Source organism: Pogonomyrmex barbatus, unplaced genomic scaffold, assembly GCF_055798465.1.
Source record: "Pogonomyrmex barbatus isolate J1 unplaced genomic scaffold, ASM5579846v1 scaffold3, whole genome shotgun sequence".
Lineage (NCBI taxonomy): Eukaryota > Metazoa > Arthropoda > Insecta > Hymenoptera > Formicidae > Pogonomyrmex > Pogonomyrmex barbatus.
This window is the reverse complement of record NW_028297127.1, coordinates 18,140,938-18,164,355: the sequence shown is the minus strand read 5'-3', so window position 1 is coordinate 18,164,355 and position 23,418 is coordinate 18,140,938. Positions and strand designations below refer to the sequence as shown.

Below are 23,418 nucleotides of genomic sequence, written 5' to 3'. Positions count from 1 at the left end.
AAAAAAGCATTTGTAATATTCATCTATGTAATAGGTATTGTGAAATATTGACGTAGATATTGAGCTTTTCCAATATAAATGCATTAAAAATATTTCTTTTTCACTTATATAGAAAGACTAATATTTATTTCAAATTAAAATATCATACAAAAATTAATCTAATGTCATTCTATTCTTCCTCTCTTATTCTATATAAATTTTAAATTTGACAATTTAAATATTGCCATTTGAAGCAATATTTTCATGCATAGAAGAAGAAAAAGTCTTTTTCGAACTCCATGAAATATCGAACGTTTTGTTAAGCTGAGTGTATAATTTATCAGACGTCTGCGGTGGTCCATACGCGACCGCACGAATGAACGTGATAGCGGAATACTTCAGAAACGAACTAAAAATTCAGCAATGCTGTCGAGGGAGAGACGAGGGCAATTTAGCTTTCCATGAGAGAGCAAGAGCGATGTAAACTCAAGAGATTCACGGGCCCACTCCCTGATACAGTTGTAGAAAAGGATATAGTACGCGTGTCCTTTGACGAAAACATCCGTACGCGGGCTGCTGGCGTAAAAGGACCTCCTCTCTCGTCGGTATTCTACCCGCCCTATGCCGCTAACGGAATACATTACTTTTTAACGAGTCGCACAGAGATGTTCTGGTCCTCTCCAATAAATAGCGAATTTTCAGCGCATGAATTCCGAGAAATCAGCAGAATAGCGTTATCGGGAGCAAACGACGGCGACGATTACGAATCGGTACGAATGATTCAATTTGAATAATGCCACCCGCTACATTACCGTAGATTACCGCTCATGAAAAATATGTATGATAGAGATAGAAATAGAGAGAGAGAGAGAGAGAGAGAGAGAGAGCTCGTTCTTTTATAAGTCACTTTATGATGAAAGTCCCGCTTATTTTTTATTGTCTATTATTTTTATTTTTATACACAATTGAGAAGAACAGATGCCTTTTAATGGATCCTTGAAATATGATCACTTCCAATATTAATCTTTTAATAAAATCAAGTCACATCCTTACTTTACTTTTACGATATTTAAGGGTATATACAAAAAACACCGAAATAATTGTATACATTAAAGTTAAGAGTAAATTCGTTACATACGATTACGCAATCAAGAAAAAAAGGAAGGAATGAAAATTGCTAACTCGATTAATAGCAATCTAACTTAGGATTGAAATAGGGCGCATGTTTGCACGCGTGCGGACGAAATTCGATTGTTTTCGTGAAAGAGTAACGTCACGAGTCCGAATAAAAATCAAACTGAAACTCATCGGAAATAATTCGCGTGCCGAAGTACGACAGTCGTGTATTTTTTAGCGTTACCGTCGAATGCAGAGAGAGAGAGAGAGAGAGAGAGAGAGAGAGAGAGAGAGAGAGAGAAAAAGTGCAGGGGCGAACTTTGAAAAATTGGCGCGTTTTAACGACGGAGAGAGATAGCGTCGGCACTCTGCGCTGAACGATCGCGCGAAAAGCCGCTAACGCCCCGCTTCAATTTTCTTCTCTGAACCTCTGACCGACCGTAAAACGCGCGAGCGGCCGCTTGCACGGGCGTAATGTACCAATAAAGCACTCACAGGGCTCGTCGCGAAATCCATAACATTTTCTCTCCGAACACGTCATTTCGCACCAGCATACGTGGATCGCAAAACGTGGTATCGTTGTTTAAAGCGGATCTCATACGAGATAATGCTGCAGGGGAATTATTTGAAATATTGCAGTGACTATGAGCTGAGTTACGTATCATTTTGTAACGCGATTAGAAGATCTGTAGAATCGACGTCCAATTTTAAAATACGCCGTGAATTCTGCCCGATCGAGAAATGCCGCGGTGAAATTGTGAGAAAGCAAATCGAATTTAACGGTGCCTTGATCATGTGCTTTATTTTCGTGTGATTCGCAGGTTAATGATGTACCGTTCGTTTGTCCCATTCATCTGCGCCCGCAGAATGTTCTAATTAATCGAGAGGCTTACGCTAATGACGCTAATTAGCGCGGCGAAATGTAGTACAAACGGTCAAGAGTTTTAGCATCCACGTTTAGTCCGCGCGCGTTTTCCGAAACTTCGTCCGGATGCATTTCCGAATTAAATTTTATGCCTATAGAGTTCGTTAAATCGAATCAGTATCTGTATTCTTTATCGCGCGTTGAATTACATACGCTCGATGTAGCGCACAGTTCACGCGCAATGTAAATCGCACGGTTGCGTGCTCAATCGGTGGCGCGGTAATCGTGATGAATAATAAACATTATTACGATAATAATTATAATAATATTATTTTACGTTAATACAGTGATAATAAATGTAATTAATATTGCAACGTAAACATAATCCGTGGAACACAAATGATCGAGTAGAAATATCCTTGATACAAATAAAATAATAATATAATATATCATATCATTACTCATTCGAAAAATTCAACTCTTTCCTAATTTTCTAAAATTTACATATAAAGTATTATTTTTAAAATATGTTGTTTAAAATAATATGTGTATTATGTAACACCAGAAGTAAGAATGAGCGTTAATTTAAATAAAATATATATATATATATATATATATATATATATATATATCTTATATATATATCTCGTTTCAAGAAAGAATACAAATACTTTCGCTTTTATTAATTATTTCTTCTATTTTTTTTTGTTACTAAAAATAAAACGACAAAACTCACCTCCTCTCGGAGAATCCGTGGATCCAGGGCGCTGTTTTAAGCCTGTAATACAAGAAAAAGGATTTTTTATAATACACGAATCGAAGAGATTATTAACAGAGATTATTAGCTATTGTAATTATGTTAATATAATAAATATATATAGAGAGAGAAAAATGTTAATATATAATAAAACTTAACAACTTGACTTGTTTACATAAAAAAAGAAGACATTTTAGATCGAATTAAACGCGCAGTGTCTGTCTATCTAGACTGCATTTCCATTTTTCGATGTTTTACAAACGACACGCAGCCGACAGTTCTTGGATTTTTTAGAAACTAGATAACGGTCGTCTCTATTTTTTTCATTACTATAATATTAAGAGTAAAGAAGTTTAGAGAAATTTTGGAAAATAATTTATTTATGTCATTAACAAAACATTTTGGTTAGACAGTAGTACACATATCTAGTATATACTGCGATTTTACTTTGTAAATATTCGCGCTATCAATTTCGTGTTCAGATAAAAAAATATTTTTTTTGGCGGCACGATTTGCCTATGTAAAATACCAAGATAATATAAATACACCTATTTTATTTTTATTTAAAGTTATTAAGATAAAGAAATACTATTTTTCTAGGATTTTAATGTCTAAGCACCAAACTTCCAAATCTTAACATTAATATTTTAAATTGATATTAAATTGATTTAAACAATTTGTAATGTGAATTTCTTTCAAGCCATTATGTTCTTAATATATTTGTTAAAATAAATTGTATATCAATTTTTAAATTAATTAAAATATTATCTTTAATATTCATTAGTGCATATATATTAGACTGTAAAATAAAATTGGTTATAAAATTATTTTTAAAAACGTATCAATTACAAGGAGAAAAACTAGACATTGAATAATTCTTAGAATAAGACTTCAGGAGAATTCAGGAGTTAAAGAATATTTTCAACTAATATGTTTTATAATGTTTTTAGCCAATGTTTTTAGCTCACGCGAACAGAATAAGTTGGGATGTTGATAAAGTTTGTTTGAGATCACTCAAGCTCACTTAGAGATGCCTCAAGATCACTCCCGTGACCAGGGCATCCCGATTCCAACATTTTCCGCCATTGTTACACTGGCCGAAACTACTAAACCAATTGGTCGGGACCAAGGCACGGAGGTGCAATCTAAACTTTCGAATTCTACGAGTTGCTGCCCTTGAGGCCCTCGTGTAACCCTTGCAGCGGTACTCTCGCAGCCCCGTCCTGGATTGCACACTCAACTAGATTAATTCTACGAAATATTCGAAACCTACCACAAAAGCCAACGACTTAATTGCTGTGTAAATTTGTAAAGTGAGCGCTCGATATTTCCCGACATTTAAGTTAATAATTTTATTAGGTGCCTATTACAGGGACATCAAATCAAATCAAAAGAAAATATTACAGGAACAAGTTCTATTCTACAGCCGCACATTCTGTTGTATGCTAAATTTCAAAAATTCAACTTCAAAAGGTTGATGTATATTTTTGCAAACACAATTACAGACTGCACGTAATCTTCTTTTGCCGAGGATAGAAAGCTTAAATTTTATTAGTTTTCATGAATAACAACCTATTCTGTCCTTCATTTTATGAAATATAGTGCATGGTAATAGCTTCCCCTTCTATCTTCTTCTCTTCAACGTTGACAACCTATCTGATGGGTTACCAAGGGAAATTGCCAAGGGAAGCTGCAATGAGTAACAGGCCGATTTACGGATTTACGCGCCGTCGTATTCCTCGGAGACAGACATACTTGCGAAAAGCATGTGCCTCTGAAATGCTTCATATAAGCTCTCTGCCGAGAGAAACAGAATTTTTCGCACGCGTTCGCTCTGCATTCTTTTCTTGATGAGAAAAAGCTGAGCGTCGGAATTAAAATACTTGCATCCCTATCACGTACAAATTCAACATGCACACAATGTTTCATATCACATATGTAACTTATATTTTTCTTAATTCCTTTACTTTTAATGTTTATTACGATAAATGTAATTGTTTATCGTAAATGTATAAATATCTCTTCATTGCTCATTATAAGAGTTTGTCATATAATAATGTCTATTTTGAAAAGAAATTTATTTAATAAAGAAACATTTTGACCTATGTTTGTACATTTAAAAATAAATATTACAACATTATATTTTTAAACAAGTTTAAAAAAGTAATCTATAATCCCATAAATATAATAGCTATATCTACTTGAAATACCGATCTCTCATTTAAATGTGATATAAAATTTACTAACGGAAAATGGACTTGCTAAATCGAAATATTTATGTTAACTTTATTTCAACAGTTTCATTGTGAGTATATTAACAATATACAATGAAACTGTTAAAATAAAGTTGACAATATGACTCAATTAGTTTTAATTTCAACTGAATATAGTGATGTAATTCGCTTTAATGTTCGAATTGTGCATGTCTGCAATATAACCAGTTGCGGAAGGAAACTTCCAACGCTTTATTACACGTTAGTCACTTGGGATGAAATGTTTACACGCTTTTCCCTAGATAATTTACTCTGGATAATCATGCAATAAACGAAAACACAGATTGGAGAAATTATACGTATCATTTTGCTTGTTGTTAATTATTAAAAAAAATAATAAATATGCAGATATTCATATTATTTGACATTATTTAAGAAGATTTCTTAAAATATTATAATATATAAGATTACACATATAAATACGTCATCTACTAGACTCGAGGTAAACAATTATAAATTCAAATAAATATAAATATAAATAAATATATTGTATCTTTTGCTTGCAACATGAAAATTTATTTATATTTCCAAGAAAAAAATAACAATAATATACTCTTTTAAAATTTTATGTTCATTGCTAAAATTGCATTTATTTGTTGCAGGAGAGAGAGAGAGAGAGAGAGAGAGAGAGAGAGAGAGAACTTTTCTTTAGAACAAACCAAAAAAGGTTCAAAGGTTCCAATTTAGGCGGGAAATGAAAGTTCTTCCATTTTTCACGATCAATGGCTTTTTTACTTTGATCGATTTTCATCTGGAGTAATCATCAAAATTGAACTGTGTAAATTAGTCCTCGGGGGTACGCGACTGGTCCACGTTTGAACTTTATCTGCTTTTGAGTTCGACATCAGGCTCGATTCGAGTTGCCGAATTACAAATCCGACGTGGCGCACCGGGATAAAGGCAACGAATCCTGGCGCGAAAAACGAGCGAAACGGGAGCGAGCGGGAAAGAGAAGAAAAAGGAAAAAAAACGAAACGAATGTATTTCAATCTCGCTCGTTCCCGGCCACGCCGGCGGAGAGTTTTGGAAAACTTTCGCTACTTCGGGTTCGTCCGGCTGACTGAGTTTTTCGAAGCGGATGGCTGTAGAGAACATACGATAGTTCGGTGAGTATGCACGTTCCTGTAGTCGGATTTCGATCGACAAGTTTCTTGTCTCAAACTTGAAAAAAGAACAATATTTGACGAAGCAACTTTGAAAACGAATGGCATTGTCATCGCGACGACAACAAAAGTCGACACATTTCGTAGTCGTTTTGCTATCAATCCTTGAAATCAACATCTCTCATTTATATCGAGATAATTACGATTTCAAATTCACATTATTTTTTTTCTTTTTAAACAAGTATGATAATTTAAAGAGTGCTGAACTGAAAATAAAAATTTTGTTTTTAATCCTGATTTATTTTGTAGATTTTTGTGTAATAAGAAGTCTTTTAATTCTTTTCGACATTACAGACTTCGCATAAACATGATATTACCTTTGACAATACCTTTTCACATTACTCAAGAATTTTTATTGCAATAGATTAAGCGTCAATAGTTATTGTATCAACTAACTGTCCGAGATAAAAATCTACCAAGAAATAAACGACAACTATATAAAGCGCACTGTAAAGCTACACGCAAACAAAAACGAATAAGTGTCGGAGTAAATTTTAACAGTCGGGCGATATCGCGAAAAGTTACATACGCAATTGTGCTTCTAAGCACCAACTACTGCAATAAAGATGAAGAAACGGCACCTTTCATAAAAGTATAAATTCCCTCCATTACGGATGTGAAAATCGCTTCTTATGCCATTTGCTCATCCCTGTGTACAGTGCTAAACGATCAACGATCCATGGGAGACATCACCCTCTGATCACACACCCTGCGTTTATCTAGTTTCACCCCCTCGACATATCGCGCACCTGCTAGTACAATCGATTCTAAAACAATCGAGAGCCCCCGAAGTTCTGCTTCCGAACCGGAAACGAAAGAACATACGACGATGATTAATCGATTGCCGTTCCCTCGATTTACGACGTTCGGGAGTCCGAACCGTTGATCGTTGAGACTCGAGAACGGTACGTACGAACGGGAATCGATCATCGCGCAAGTAACATCGAGGAGGAATGCCGAGGGTTATCCATGGAAAGGGATCGCGTGGATCACGCGAGATTTACGTGAAAAAAAAAAACGGTGAAAAACGTCATCATCGGGGACAACGACGACGATGATGACGACGAGAAGGGCAACATCGGGGACAACGACGACGATGATGACGACGACAAGGGCAACATGAACGACGATAGTCGATAGCGGCCATTCATAGGCAAGTTTGCTGCTGCTGGAGCGCAGCTCGTACATTCAAACGACAATATGTATCATACGTATGTATGAGTGGGGTTGTAAGTTCCACAGGCGATAGAAGTGAGAAAGATAAGAGAAACGTGGGTAGACTCATGCTGCTCGCAGCACCGATAAGAGATCACACCCAACTCAACCTTCGCACCCTACACTCTACGAACGAACAAACGGTGCCGGCAACCCTCTCAATGATCCAAATATAGAAAGAGAAAGAGAAAGAGAGAGAAGGGAGAAAGGGAGAGGGGGAGAGAGAGAGAGAGAGAGAGAGGGAGAGGGAGGGAGGGGGGAAAGAAAGAGAAGGAACGATCACCACCAGGGCGAATGATATTCTCAGGTCGGTTCCTTAACACCTCCGAAACCGCAAAATATTTCACGTATATGTGCGACGATAGATACACGCCGTTTCCAAGTATGATAACCATACTTTGCGAGCCGATACCGGAAAAAGAAACTCACGATTTGTTTTACGAGATCGTCCCCGACGATGTTCGATCACGTTTCGCTCTTAACCGTGCCCGTTCGATTTATCGTTATTATTCGAGAAGCGATTTGTGAAAAGTGATGCATACGTATATAGCGAGCAATTTTGAAAGATAGAAAAACTAGGCTTTCCCCAAGAGAAATTTAGATATTGAAGCTGTTTGCTCAGTCCATACAGAACTTGGTTATTATTATATACTGAACTAAAGTGAATCAAATGAAATTTTCAGAGTATTTCAGCATGAGAGATATTTATGAATAGCCCCAAAAAATTTCATTTATCTAGACATAATCATTATATATATATATATATATATATATAAATCTTTAAAAAAAAAACGTTTCTGAATATACTTATTAATACTTTTTGTAAATTTATTGCATTCTGATAATTAAACAATTATGCCATTGAAAATATTTTCATCCAATTTAATTATCAAAATAATGTTAATTGTGTCGTTAAATAGAATTCCATTCCATAAAATTATTAAAAATAAAATTATTAAAAAGTAATACGCTTGCAACATATTATATTTATTTTTTTATATACTTCCTTTCTTAAAAAAAAATGATTTTAATAATTTTATTAATAAAACGAATAATTTTTGTTTCACATTAGATTATATTTTAATACAATTACAAATTAATTCATTTTACAATAAATTCGCTCGATAAGTTCGGAATGTTCCAGGATCATTTGTGAATTTGTGAGAGACCTCAATTCCATTTTGATGTAATTTACAAAGCGGACGAATTCTTGCATGCTGTGCGCTTGAAAATTATTTCCGCTTTCGAAAATCGTCATAAAAAAGGCAAGTACAAAGCGGAACCGTCAAATTAAACGAAAACTTTTGAAAGTGCATGCACATTTCTCTTTATATTTTTCTCTCAAATCTAATATACTTCTAAAATCATATCATGCAGGATGCGAAATGCATAAAAAAAAAAAAAATATATATATATATAGCAATATACATTTTATATTAAATATAGATTGGACATTGTTGGGCACGTCCTTTATAAGTTAATTGGAATGCAATTTTACACAATTTTTGTATATACTTTTACTGTGCTTTCAATCATAAGATTGACTTTTCTCACCTATTGTTCCGACGTATTATGCGCAATACCTTCAATATGAATACGTTTATAGCTTTTGTGTTCAAAAACACGCGAAACGAGAGTTCTGCCTTTGACACTGGATCGACACGATACAAAAAAAATATTGCAGATTTACCGTTTCACTAGAGTGGAATATCCATTATATAAAAACTGAGCGAAGCTGTCAAAGGGAACGCAAAGCAAAAGCACACTTCAGAAAGGAATTAATATCTCGTTCCAATAATAGATTATGCTTAATATATGCACATTTCGTAACAAACAGTGAGAAAATTGATACCGCAATCTAGGTCGTAAGATAAACATTTAATTTACCAAAGATACACTGTCCATATTTAGAAGTATAATGTTTTAAAACTTATAATTACTTGTACGGAAAAATAATACTTAACTTTCATGATATAAATACTTTGCTTCTAAAGTATCTGGTTTTATATGTTCAGTAACTACGCCTTCTCTCTCTCTCTCTCTCTCTCTCTCTCTCTCTCTCTCTCTCTCCCCCTCTCTCTCTCTCTCTCTCTCTCTCTCTCTCTCTCTCTCTCTCGCAATCTTTATTAAAAACACACTAATTAAAAAAAATCAAGATACATGGGAAATATTATTTCGACGATATTCGTGAAAATTCAAATGGAAATCCAATAAATAATCAATATAAAATTTGATGCACACCGCGTGTAAATTGGCTCTTTTCGAAGAGATCGATAAGCGAAATATTGGCTTTGAATGGCACGTGAAAATCGATAGAAGACAAATCGCGGGTGCCAGGCCGCGTAGAAAAATAACGAGTTCGTGTCACAGAGACCAATTTCATGTTCATACGAGCAGCACTCGCCTGCCCGCACCCTCGTTTGCAGACGATAGCAAAGCGCCAACTACATCGTTGAAAATACAAAAATTCATTCGAAATTGCTGCGACGCATCTCGTATATGTGCACACGCGCGTATACGCATGACGGTGATGTTCCCAAATCGGCTCGGCGAACGAGAACGTTACGGTGGTGAACGCGTGGCAGCTAACGCGCGAAATGGAACCGAATGGCTGGCATAAAGAGCAAAAAACTGCTGATGGAGAACGTAAAGCGAAAAGGAATATGGATGAAAATGGAGGAAGTGGTATGCGTCCCAGTTAACCGCGATGCGGCCATTTCGTTTGTGGATCAGCGAAACGTACGAAGTTACAAATATGACACATAATATAAATATTAAACATTTCTTCAAGCTTCTTTCATAAATAGCACATATATGAAAAAATGCGTGTAAATTGTATATGTGTTATAAAACCTTTACCTGTTTTTTTTTTCTCTTTTTATAAATATTATGTATTTAAGTTTGTCACTGAGATAACTTAGAAGATTATGAAAACAACACTTGCTGCGTCGCCTAATTTTGTATTAAAAATACGTAAACGCTTTATAATACAATTTATATACTATGGATCATGATGATAAAACAAGATTTATAATTATAATTTTCATATATTAATGCAAATTTTCATCTCCTTTTTTTATAGCAAGACAAGTCATCTTGTGACAAAGCAAAATTTATATAACGATTGTTGTGCGCTTTATTCGGAAATGTTTAAGAAATATCGTGCCAAGCGAAAATTTGTCGATGCGACGACAGGAGTACGTGTTTTTCAACCAATACCGGTAGTTTGCACCGTAGTTTCCATTGCAAGTATTATATTGCAACAAACGTCGTTGTTTCCAATGTATTTGCATATCGTTTATTGGAGAAATGGATATGTTGGAAAAGATCAAAAAATGAAACAATGTCAAATGCGAAAACTAACAAGTAGAAGAAACGAAAAAATAACGCTTAAAAGTAACAATTTACATTTTAATTGAATTAGTTCATTTATAAATTAACACGCGGAATATAGATCGTTTTACACAGATAAAATAAATGTCTGTGCATAAAGTATTAAATAAATCGATTTGATATAATTCTTTAAAAATATGTTTAAGACATATTTGAAACAATCACTTTGTGAAAAGAAAATTATTTCGTTTCCCAGAATCTTGCAAATTAATATTTAGAAAAAAAAACAAAAAAATATTATTTTTATGATGTCATTCGTGAATTTTACAGAAATGTTAATTATAAGTCAATAAACATATTAGATACATTAGATGCAGGGAAAGCAAACGCTGAATTTGCTAACTACCGTCGGATGAAATATAATAAACCTCATGAGAGAAGTAATGAAAAAGTACGCAAAAAGAAAATCTCAGAAAAAAACGCAGAAAAAATAAAATGGGAAAAGAGAACGGCCACTGGTCGTTAATGCAATTATCGTACACAGACATTTAGAAAAGAAAAATTTTCAACGCCCGACTATCTTCTTCCTCGCAGATATGAATCGCTCATAAATACAGTTTCCGAGAGAGTTAATCCTTTTATTACAAGGCTTTCTGCAAAGAATGAAATCGTGATTTAAGAAGAATTTTTATTTTCTCTTTTCCATTTTACTTTATAATTAAATTAAATTCTCAGATAAGGCAGACAGTTCGAAAAAAAAAAAAAAAAAAAAAGAAAACATATAATTGGTTCTTTTTTTGATCTCTCGCTTTGTGGACAGATCAAATTAAATAGATGCAGGGAATTAGCGAATCCATATGCTTCGATCAACGTATTTGCAGCCGTAATTATTTGTACGATCGTGCATAAAACGTGATTACGTAGCACGCATGAACAGTGATAAAAATTGAAACGTTGCTTAAACGATGCATGGGCGTGAATAACCGCGCTAATAAATATGCCGGAACGTGAGGCTTCATAAACATCCCCCATGGAGAATTCCGAACGCGCTGCTGTAATCGTTAGAGTGAAACTGAATTTGTCGTGGTACATGCGCGACGTAGAACGAGATTTAACGTCTCCCGTAAAATAAGCTCGCGGATGACAATACCGGAAGACAATGCTACGCTTTACGATTCTGTTTCCATGGCAAGAGAGCGTTGTTCTTGTTCACTCGATTCACTCAATCTGCAAAGTCAGTTGTTTCATATTGGAACTATTATTATTTCAATCGGCACTTAGAGTTGAGTAATTTTTTTAATTTTCCACTATCAAAATATTGCTCTCAAAGATCGGAAAAAAATGAATAAAAATTTTTTTTATCAAACGCGACGTTTGAATTACGAAATATGCAGTTGGAAATGACTAAAAAAAATCGATAATTTTTGTTCTCTTAAAAAAAAAAGAAAATTTTTTTATGCGTTTCAAACTAGTTAAAATAATTTCTACTTATCTTTCTAAATGTTTTAAAACAGAGATCAAACGTACAAGTCTAATCAACGTCAAAATCTTTTGAAATGGTCTCCTATAAATTCATGTTTTTTCACTTTTATATATCTTTTTTGGAAACTACCGAACTGTTTTTTATTCTTTTTTTAATCTCTTCAAAAATGAATAAACTTTGATCATTCAGTTTTAGAAAACTATAATTTTATCAAACGCAATCACAGTTGCAAAAACATTAACTTTATTCAAACCTTAATAAAAGAATGTAGCCAAACATATGCCGAACAGAATAAAGAAAGAATGAAACAACTATATTGATTTAATAATTGGGAAAAAAATATAAAGATAAGTAATTTTGTCCTATAATTTTGCATCTTACATTTCCTTAAATATGCCCAATTTTTCAATCTCTTTTTTCTTATTTCTTTACGGTCTTTAAAGATTATACCGTGTCAAAGATTATACCGTTGCACAAACGCAAACGGAAAACTTTGAATTACGCCATTACGTCACTATGAAAACATTCTGATCGATATGCAGCAATTACAGTCGTTGAATTGACACAAACTGGGTGAAACCAAGCGAAGTAGTCGCTTAGGAACGCCAGAAGGGTTAATCACAGCCGGCTTAGAGCAGCGAATTCGTCCTGGCAAAGTAGCGGAAGGGGAAGTCTTCCTAAGTCACTGTGTGGCAGGGAATTGGCTCGTTACGCAAGCGACCGGTGAAACTGATATTAACGAAAACCTCAAGGGGACGAATGAAGTGCTTACGCAACCGTGCTTATCACCGATGCCTCCTTACCATTACCGCGAGGGGGAGGGGGAGGGGAGGGGGGTGAGCTCGATTCTCCGACGGCGGGCGTATTCATTTATAGGGCGAATGTCAAATCGTTACTCGAAACTTCGCCGTTGCAACGGGATTACCCACGCACCCGTACCATCGCCTAGGAAAGTCGAAAGCTGTGCCAGACGAGCGGAATATAAATGAGCGAAAGCCGAAGACGAGCCGGATCGATCGCGAGCGCGCGCGATAAGGCGGGGCGAGAAATGGTACGGGACACCTTTAGTCTCGAGGAAACTGGAATGCGCGCGTAATAGTTACGGCCAACGATTCTGACATGCAGAATTTTCTGTAAAATCCGATGGCCATCGATGCGAACTGTTTATGCGGAAGGAGCTGCGATGACGGGCGTCGCAACGATGGAATCACGTCGAACAGCCTCATAAAACGCCGATCGTCTGATTTCCCAGAAGCCCTCGTCGGTCAACATAACGTCACGGGATCTCATTCTCTCTCTCTCTCTCTCTCTCTCTTTCTCTCTCTCTTTTTACGTTATTTTTAACGTTCCGTGATAAAAATACGATAAACGAAACGTTCCTTAATCGAACAAAACAACTTTGCAGCAAACAAAATAACAAAAAGTCTTCTTTTAAATGAAATTTAATGATTAAAAATTTATATAAATATTATGCGTTATAAATTATAAAAGAAAATAGTATAATTAATATTATATTAGTAATTAATATTATAAATAAAAAAATAAAAAATTAAACATCACAGTTTTTTAAAATCAACATAAGATGAAATGAAATTTAATTATTTAACCTATATTTTTCGTATTTAATAGAAATTAAATATAAACAAAATGTCTACTCACAAATATAAACGATTGGACACCGGTCAACTGGATGATATTATTGACTTTTTATCAAAATTATGTCACGCTAATCGATGCTATCAAGTGAACAGAAATATAATTTCTACATGTTATTTCTACATGTTGACCTAATTATTTGAAAATTACACAAGCATTTTCAGCGGAAATATGATTTTTCGTTTATTTCTCGTTTATTTTTCTAAAAACACGAGATTCACGAGATTCATAAGATAGATAAGGAGCTTAGATTCCTTTATCCGAAAATGTTAAAAATAATTATCATGTATTACTATTAATCACGATTAACGAAAGTTCTTGGCTTGGCAATTTTTGGAGTCCGCACTTTAAAAATTCGCGAACTCCACGGGGCAATAACGTACATGATTTACGAAAAGTTCCCGCCAGCATTAAAATCTCTTGGAGGGATTCCAACGTGACGAGGGCTAAGATAAGAATTTCGTTCACAGTGCCTCAGGACAGACAGTGTCGCGAGGCAATATCGAGAAGACGGAGAACCGTGGTATGAAATCAAAGTAGCGACAACTAGGAAACCTCAGAAAATTGTGGAAAACCACGCACGTTCCATTCCAACACTCGTTCAAACTCCTTGATGGATTTACTTTTGTTATAATCGAGGATTTGTGCGACCCTCCTAAGCTTGATAGCAATAAATAATATAGAATGTGTATATGTCGAGGATGATGTATTACACACGATGTAAAACTACTTACGGAATATTGTGATTACTTAGGAAAACACTTAAATATTTATTCTCTAGCATTAGTAGAAATTAACAATGTAAGAACAAATATTAATTACTCGTTAACTCTTAGGAAATTTGCGATGTAATCTCTATAATCCAAGAGATTCCACTATAATCCAGCCTTTTAATAAGAATTAATATTGTAATCTGTACTCTTAGAAGAGAAAATGTAAGTTTTTAACTTTTGTAAAAAAAAAACGCACAGCTTAAGAATCCACCTTTCCAAGAACAAACTAATTAAAATTCAAATTTAATAATATAATTATTATGAGAAATTTGTACACCGATTCATATAAATTATGTAAAAATGATGCCTTACAAAGTTTGCGATAAATACTTAGGAGGTTTCTCTTTGCTTTCGATGTTGCCGATCAGTTAATTTACATTTCTCGCAGCCAAGATGCCACGACAATCGCCATTTTCGACGGAAGAACGATAATAACGGTGCTGTATCGTTATCTGAATCTAAGCTGACAGCCATCAACGCGGTAAAAGCCAATGCAAGCACGGAGCCGTGCCTTCCGCCGAAGGTCCCTGTGTTAATTAATGATTCGAATCTCATTTATCATTACGGCTATGTCGTGTTCTCAGACCTTCCACTCGCCTTCGAGCACGACCTCTCACTGTAGATACAACCGTACCTTACCTCTTCCTCCTTTTGTCGTTCTCGTCTGTATACAGGGTGTCTTCGGATGTATCTAGCATTTTTATGATCAAAAGTATCGCAGATTAATCTAAGAAAAATGATCTTTTCCGCAGAAAATATATTTATAAAGATATCTACATTACAAATTAAGAAATTTGGCTTTAAGGAATATTTATTTATTCTCTGTTTTCTGACAATTTCAAATCAGTACCAACTTGTCTCTCCTTTTCTTTATTTCTTTCTTTCTTTCAACATAAAAGTTTTCTCACATTGTCAAAATATTTAACGTTAAATAGCAATCGTTCGTAGCAATTAAGCAACTTCTATCATCGTTCAATTTTCGCCAGATAATCCTCCAAAGTCGTCGATGAATTGAAAGAACGAGCCATTTGAAGTCTGGTACACCCAATATACAACGTATATACAAGCTCACCTCGTAACTCGACTTTTCTGGCCACCCTTCGCTATGTACCCCTGCTCTTCTCTCCGCGGCACCAGTCGCCTTTCTCTAATTAAATAACTTCAAGACACTATCCGTTACTTCATCTATCTACTCGACCGTTCGTCCGTCTGCAGTTCTTCTTTTCAGGTCTGAACACGAGATGCCCATTAAAGCGAATGCGCGAAATTCGATATCTCCGATATCTGGCTCGGCCAGGCCCTCGAATCGTCGTGCGCTACTCGACCTGTTGTGCTTGTCGCGCGAATTTGTTCGCGATTCCGCCTATCCCCTGAAAGTTTGCTCAATGAGTGAGACGCGACATCGACCGCATTAAAATCAAGAAGACGAAGTTCAATCAAATATCGCTTTTGAGGAAATTCCTGTAAAAGGCGACGAGAATTAAAGTTAAATTAAAGTTAAATTAGAAATATATTTTCCCCTCGGAAATTGCATTGGATTGTGCATTTTGACAGGATTGTTCCGGTGCAATTTTTTTTTCTTGATTTTCATAGTATTTGTTCAAATATTTTAAAAATATAGTATTTCAAATATTTATCATATAATAGATATCTATTCTCACGTGAAAAGCAATTAATGTAATAAATTAACATATAAAAAAAATTACATTGTATTGTGCATTTTGATAGGATTGTCTCGGTATAATTTCTTTTTCTTGAGATTCGTAATAATTTATTAAAAATTCAAATATCTTCATATATTGACAAATATATTAGATACCTATTCTAATGTGAAAAGCAATTAATATAATATATATATATATTTAACATGTAAAAAAATTAATTTACTCAAAGATGTTGAAGTTATAGAAATCATCATTATCTAAGCGATTTAATTCATTTGTTAACCTTCAGTTTGATTATTTATTTATGGGCTAAAAAGATTGTAAAGATATGATGTCGTTCATCTATTCTAAATTGTATACTGCAAACACGTAGAAATCAACTATGTATTTACAATGCTGGTCTCGAATGAAACGATTCGTCGTTTTAGAAACTGGACCGGCTGCGCGGTCGAAAATCACGAAGAAACGTGACGAACAGACAGAAAGAGGAAACCGAGAGATAATCGAGAGGACGGAGAAAGATCGTCTGGATATATCGCGAAGTCTGTCTTGTCAGCCCATCCATTATTCAAGTCGCGCAGCTTACAAGTGCGCCACGCACGCAGGGCCTCATTAATTCGCTTTATGTGTTTGTCCGGCGACGTTGGTCAACCTATCAGAGGCTTTCAGCCTGCAAACACGCTGCAGCATGCCGCAAAGAACACAGCTGAATATCGAGCGACTTTTTTGATGTCAATTCGCAATTTCAACAAAATTTATACAATACAATAGCTACGGTCATTATATACGGCCAAAGAAATAACGGTATCAAAAGCGAAAATAAAATATAAGATAAAGCAGATATCAAGATGAGCAGACAATGCCTTACTCAAACTTTGCTCTCAATTCGAGCAACCTGAGAATTTCAGTTCAAAATATATAAATTATGTAACGTGGGATCTATCTCTTTCCATTGAAATTAAACTCCTCTTAAAAACCGAGCTTAACCGTATATCTGGAGTGGTTTTCGTTTGAAAGGAAATATCGAAAAAAAAAAAAAAAAAAAAAAAAATAGTGGTTTGCTCCACAATATTGCTCGAACAATACATTAAGCACGAAAAACGCTAACGACGATATTCCTCTTCGCGGCATTCGTTGCAGGAAATACATGAAAACCGGAATGAAAACACAAGCTGATGTGCGTGCGGCGAGAAATAGCATATCTACCTCGAAATCGATGATCAGCAATGCGATATGTCGAGCGCTGAACGTCGAGTTGCGTAACCACAATCGAAACTTTGCATCAATGTGGAGGACCGCGGATTTCATGAATCCCCGCATGATCAGCGTTCGAAACGAAGCTATCGCGATTTGTACAAACATGCTATTCGACGATCAAAGAACGATAATTATTCATGACAATAATTCTCTTGCAAAATTTTCTTTCCTTCCAAACATTTCCGCTTGTAAACCGTCATAATATAATCAATCGTAATTTGTAAATTAAAACTTAATTATGTAAAATTTTTGTAACAAGAATAAATAAGAAAAATATGTATAGAATAATAAAGGTACGAAAAGGTAGATATGAAGGCGCAATCGATATTTCGTAAATTCCTTCGACGCAATTAATTGGAAGTCCTATCTATTTCGAAACTATATCATTCTTCGTATTCGCCCTTCCACTATCCATCGTCTTAATTAACGCGCCGTCGTGCACGTCTTACGTGGCTCATTTCATCGCGAGAAGTAGATCGTGTAGATTAAGTCTTCAGCAGGTAGCATGCAGGCGTCAGTACGTTGGCAATTAACGAGGTTTTAAAGGGGCGCACCAGCGATAAATAGGTAACTATAATACCGCGGAAGGCCTGGAAACTTTCCATCATCCAGCTAACTAGCCGGAATAATCAAGGGCGACAGCGATAGTTAGAATAAACGTGATATTGCAACATCTTGCAATAATTAAATTACTAGCTAGGAATTTATATAATCGATATCTGTATCGTAAAAGTATATTTAATTTGAAAAGCATTGTTATGTATTTCATAACTGTAATATGTATTTCGCACTATAAATTGACTTTTTTATATTATTTATTTTTATATTATTGATTTTTATATTATTGAAATTAGGTGTGGTCGCTAATTGACAAGTTGTCAAGCCGAATGCACGTGGGAACGTCGTTTGAAATCAAATGAAAGCAGTTCTTTTTACGTGACAACAGCGTATCCTAGATATGATTTATTTATTCCTCTGCAACGTGATTGGATCGTTGATCCTGACGGATGAGAGGCATCCGTCATGCTGGCCGACTGGAACTAGCAGCGATACCTCTTGCAATACACTATATAAAAGTAACTGGAAAAAGAGACGCAGTCACGACATAACGAAGAATCAGTCACGACATAACTGAGTATAACAGGACATAACGTAATAAAAAAAGAGAACGTAATATCGACGTGTAGTTACAAAGTTGCGTGCCTACATTGACTTGATAACGATACTTTTCATTTTAAACGTGCGAGATCGACTGCCATGAAACGTAAGAAAACTTTTTGGATCAATACTTAAACAAACATATACAGACGTTCTGAAATGCTAGAAATTTCTGTAAGAATATCTGAAATAATAACGTCGGTAGACATACATTTAATTTACAATTATTAGTATACAAGCTAGATTTCCACACAAAGCCAACAAACAAGCAACTGCGGAAGTTGAGGTAGTAAATTGCGAAAAGATAAGCAAGTAAGAGAGTTGTTATTTAATTTTCCCTCGTGGCATTATATATTCACAGTGTTAATTCAATGTTTTGCAAAATATCTCACGTATTGTGACGTTACAATGGTTAGTGAAAATTAAATTGCAACTTAAAAAAATGTATCATTGTCGCAACAGTTTCAGAAGAAAGATTACTATCGCTTTTATGAGGCAGTTAAACATAGAAGAAATCTAAATAAAATATAGAAAAATAAAAGAAAATATAGAGGGAAGAGCCAATTTTAAAACTTATAAATGCATTTTTAATGAATCTCAATAAATAGATCCACGATCCGCGATGTATGCGATATTAATATAATATAACAAAATATTTATGCCACGCGAGTTCTCTATATTGATAAAGCAGCATTTGTTGAAGTTGGACGATACGCGAACGTCTATTGCGAGCGTCGAAGTATCCGCGTCGTATCTCGAATGGACCGTATTCCCACGTCAAATTTTCCGAAAACCCAGCTCTTTTTTCATTTCCGCGGGATAAATTACCGTGTGCCTGTGTAACGCGCTATCCCCCACGAGATTGTATCTGGATGCGTAGGTACCAACGTATTTTATACCGTACGCACACCTGTGGCCTCCCTTGCGCGCATATGCACCCTCCGCGGCGAACGAGTCGGTATCGTGGACTGACAGTTTTCGCTATATTTGGCCTTTGATAAATTCCCACCGGTCCGTAATCCAAATTCTGTCCACGGTGCACCGGACGTGACCCATCCACGCTCTTTGAAATTGCAAGCAGGACCAAGTGAAAGATAACCTTGGACCTTTACACCTTTTACGGTCTGTAATCACCCTATACGTATATTTTTAATATCAACGAAGTTGTTGTATAATTAATTCTAATTCGTAACGATATACGCTAATTATACCTGTTAAATCAACTCAGTACTCAAGACACTATCTATTTTAATGAAAAATTATTTATTATTAATTTTTATAACGCCACAGCTAATCGAATATGCAATTTTGGAAATTGAGTGAAATTTTAATGAAAAAGCTTTTAATGAACATGCAACTAAGTGAGAATTATAGATTGGGGATTACTTATAGACTATTTAGTAACCTAACATAGATTGAGTTACTTACAGACTATTTAGATAATAGAGATTTACTCTTCCTAATACCTATCTTCCCATATTCTGCCTTTACGTGAGATTAAGTCCGCTAATCTCGTTATGAAATATGCTTGGTGCACAAGAGCGAATAGCGAATGTAAGTGACATTAAATCACTATTACTCTGTAACTACTGTAAGCTGGTCATACATGTAAAATATTAATAATGCCGGATGTCAAGATCCAGAAAGAGAATAACATAATATATATAGCATAATATATATTTATATATTTAATATATATATTTTACATAAATTTACTTTCTAATCTATTATTAATTATTATTAATAAATTATTATTAATAAATAATAAATAAATATAATAATAAATTTTCTATTTTCAAGTATCGCAGAATTAAATTGTTTAAATACATCTTTCTTTCTTTTTTTCAAATATATACAGTTAATGTTTCCTGAAGCATTTCTCTTTTTTTTTTTGGAAGCATTCAATTTCTATCATTATTCTTTTACATTACTTTTACATTAATATTAATAATTGATATGTATTAATATTAATAATATAGTAGAAATTTGTATATTGATAAATTACTTTTCTTTTACATTATATATCTTAATTATATTATACATCTTATAATTTATAATTATGAAAGTTTGTTATTTGAATTTATTTTATAATTTTTGATTATCGAAAATAATATAATAAAAAAAAAGGAAAATAAAATTTGCCATCAGCTTTCCGTCTTTATAACAAGAATGGCTCGATACGGAGGCAATTCAGATAGTTGTCTATCGACGGATCGATCCATTAAATTAAAATACATCTTACGTAATGTATAAGTTGGAGGATTACGGTGCGACTTACAAGTTAGTGACATTTTGATTCATTAGCTCTTAAGAGCATCCCCTTGAAAAACTAATTAAAGAAGCTGAGCCGCAAGATTAAAGTTTTTGTTGATAACTTTTGCATATAAACTCAAGCTGAGAAACACGACAGATGGTTTACAGCACCGCATTTGTCAGCCACGAAAGACTGGCTGGAAATATAATGCAATTAAACTCGACTCTCTGTAATTATTTATATACATGCAATATATACTGTATTTAAAAATAATGTATATATTGTATATATTATTACATATATATTTTTACATTTTATATATATATATATATATATATATATATGTATATATAATGCTCAAACATTGTATATATAATTATTTTAATCGTTCATAAAATTATTTTCAAATTTGTATAGACGTTAAAAATTAAAATATAAATATTAAAAAAAATATAGTTAGCATTTAACAAAAGTTGTCTTGTGAACAGAAACGTTTTCTCTCATATTTTGCGGCATCTACTTGTTTACGCTTTTCGAAACCAACCACAATAGAGCTACCTGGCCGATGATTAACATTAATATTTCAACGTAATCGATCGAGTGATTTAAGACGCTTTTATTAGCTCGACGGAGGGAAACGCCAATCCCACATAATCTTTTGTTATGACGCTAATCTTACTCGGCGGAAGATACTTGTCTCGAAAGTCGCCAAGCCATTCAGCTTTCTCATTAAATTATGCCCGCGTAGAAAGTACGTTCTTTCACGAGCTGTCACTGTGCCAACCTTAAATAAAAGATACGCAAAGTGCCCGTTCCTCCCGCCATCGGAAAGCTCCATCGGCGGACAACTTTTTAATGTACAAAGATCCTCCGGTCCTGTGTTCTATCACGAATTATCGTAATCAAAGGTCACATCTACCCTTCATCCTATAATTGAAAAGACAAGAAAGCGAAATGCAAATAAAGCCGAATTAAACTTCGCTAAAACCGTTCGCCAAATAACCGGTGGTCTTCAGCGGTCTATAAAAGCGATATACTGAAAAGCACGAGATCTCCTTCATCTCTTTCCATTCCGCGTAATTCTAATTGAAATCATGTTCCGAAAATAATCAAATTTAATCTTTAGCATCGTACGTAATAATTTAACTAGATTCCCTTCTTAAATCATCATTAAAGATTAAAGAAGCTAAATCGTAAAATAAAAAACATATAACAAAACGTAAAATAAATAACATGTATATAGTCTATTGTCAATTGAATAATTAGGAATGTTTTATCTTTACCTGCTGCCTTTAAAGAATTAAAAATAAATCGAAAAGAACAAATTTAGATGTTTTCTTTCAATTATGCACATAAATTTGCTCACGTGAAAGATACCGATCAAAAAATTAAAGTAGAAAATTAAATATAACCATAACATCGGATAAACACAGTAGTGCCATATTTGCTATCCTCAAGTAGTTTTTGCGGATACTCATTCACGTAAAAGAAACACGTCGCGAGGAAAAACCAAGTGAGATATCGTTATCATACGTTTCATGAATATTGTACGATAAAATGTATATAAGCTATCCCGGGTGACACGCATATTTTTCATCTTGCATATGCAATTGCTCGCGCATGTTCATGTAGCACTGCGTATCTTATTTCCGTCCAATGTTTTATAATAATCGTATTGCTTTAATGCAATACCTAATATTTGTTAATGTCATATAAAAGTAATACGTAATACATCAAGCTTATTTATTTTTAAGAAAGATCGCGTAATATATATTAATCGTTACGTCGTACGTCGTACATACTAAAAGAGGTACAAGATACATTTTAAATCCTATATCAAACAAATCTCGATGAGTTAATACATTTCTGAAAGACAACATTACTTCCCTCAGTTCGGCACACATAAGAAAATGCACGATGCACGCCGCAACACATCGCTCAAAGTTCTACATTAATCATCCGCCATCATTAATAAAGGCGGCATCAAACTTCTCGAGAAGTCGCGCAACGATCTCGTCTAAAACGTTTGACGTTTGACTAAAAAAATGACGAGATCTTTAAAGTTCGTACATACAATGCTGGAACAGACTTGGCCTCGACTCGATTAGCCTTGTACATCCTTACATCCTTGTACATCCATATATGCGAGGGCTTATTCGCGATAATGGCGGGCGTGAACGATATTTCACGGCCCCTATATCATCCCAAACTACAGCATATAAGCAAGTGCGATCGCGGATAACGGCTTTGTCCGTAAGCTGTCACGGGTTGTGCAACCTGATTCCGGGGAGAGAGCGTGGTAGGAAATTACAGCATGCTCGTGTCCGCGTTACGATCGATCGATACGCGCTTTTTCGAAATCATCTTCGCCCCGTAATCATCCGTCAATCCGGGGAACCGGGGACGGGAGGGGGCGTGACGCAGATATTAAATGGTATTTCACGTTATAAACATAAATTTTAACCCAGTTTC

General features: G+C 34.7%; 1 protein-coding gene across 5 annotated transcripts in view; it reads right to left on the bottom strand.

Annotated features, from left to right (window-relative positions):
- Positions 1-23,418, bottom strand: part of tei (irregular chiasm C-roughest protein teiresias) — a 317,350-nt gene that overhangs the window by 203,745 nt on the left and 90,187 nt on the right. For all 5 annotated transcript variants that reach the window (XM_089080500.1, XM_089080497.1, XM_089080496.1 and 2 more), the window contains exon 3: positions 2,697-2,738. In XM_089080500.1, the coding sequence (XP_088936626.1) occupies positions 2,697-2,738 (42 nt within the window). The remainder of the gene's footprint in view (positions 1-2,696; positions 2,739-23,418) is intronic.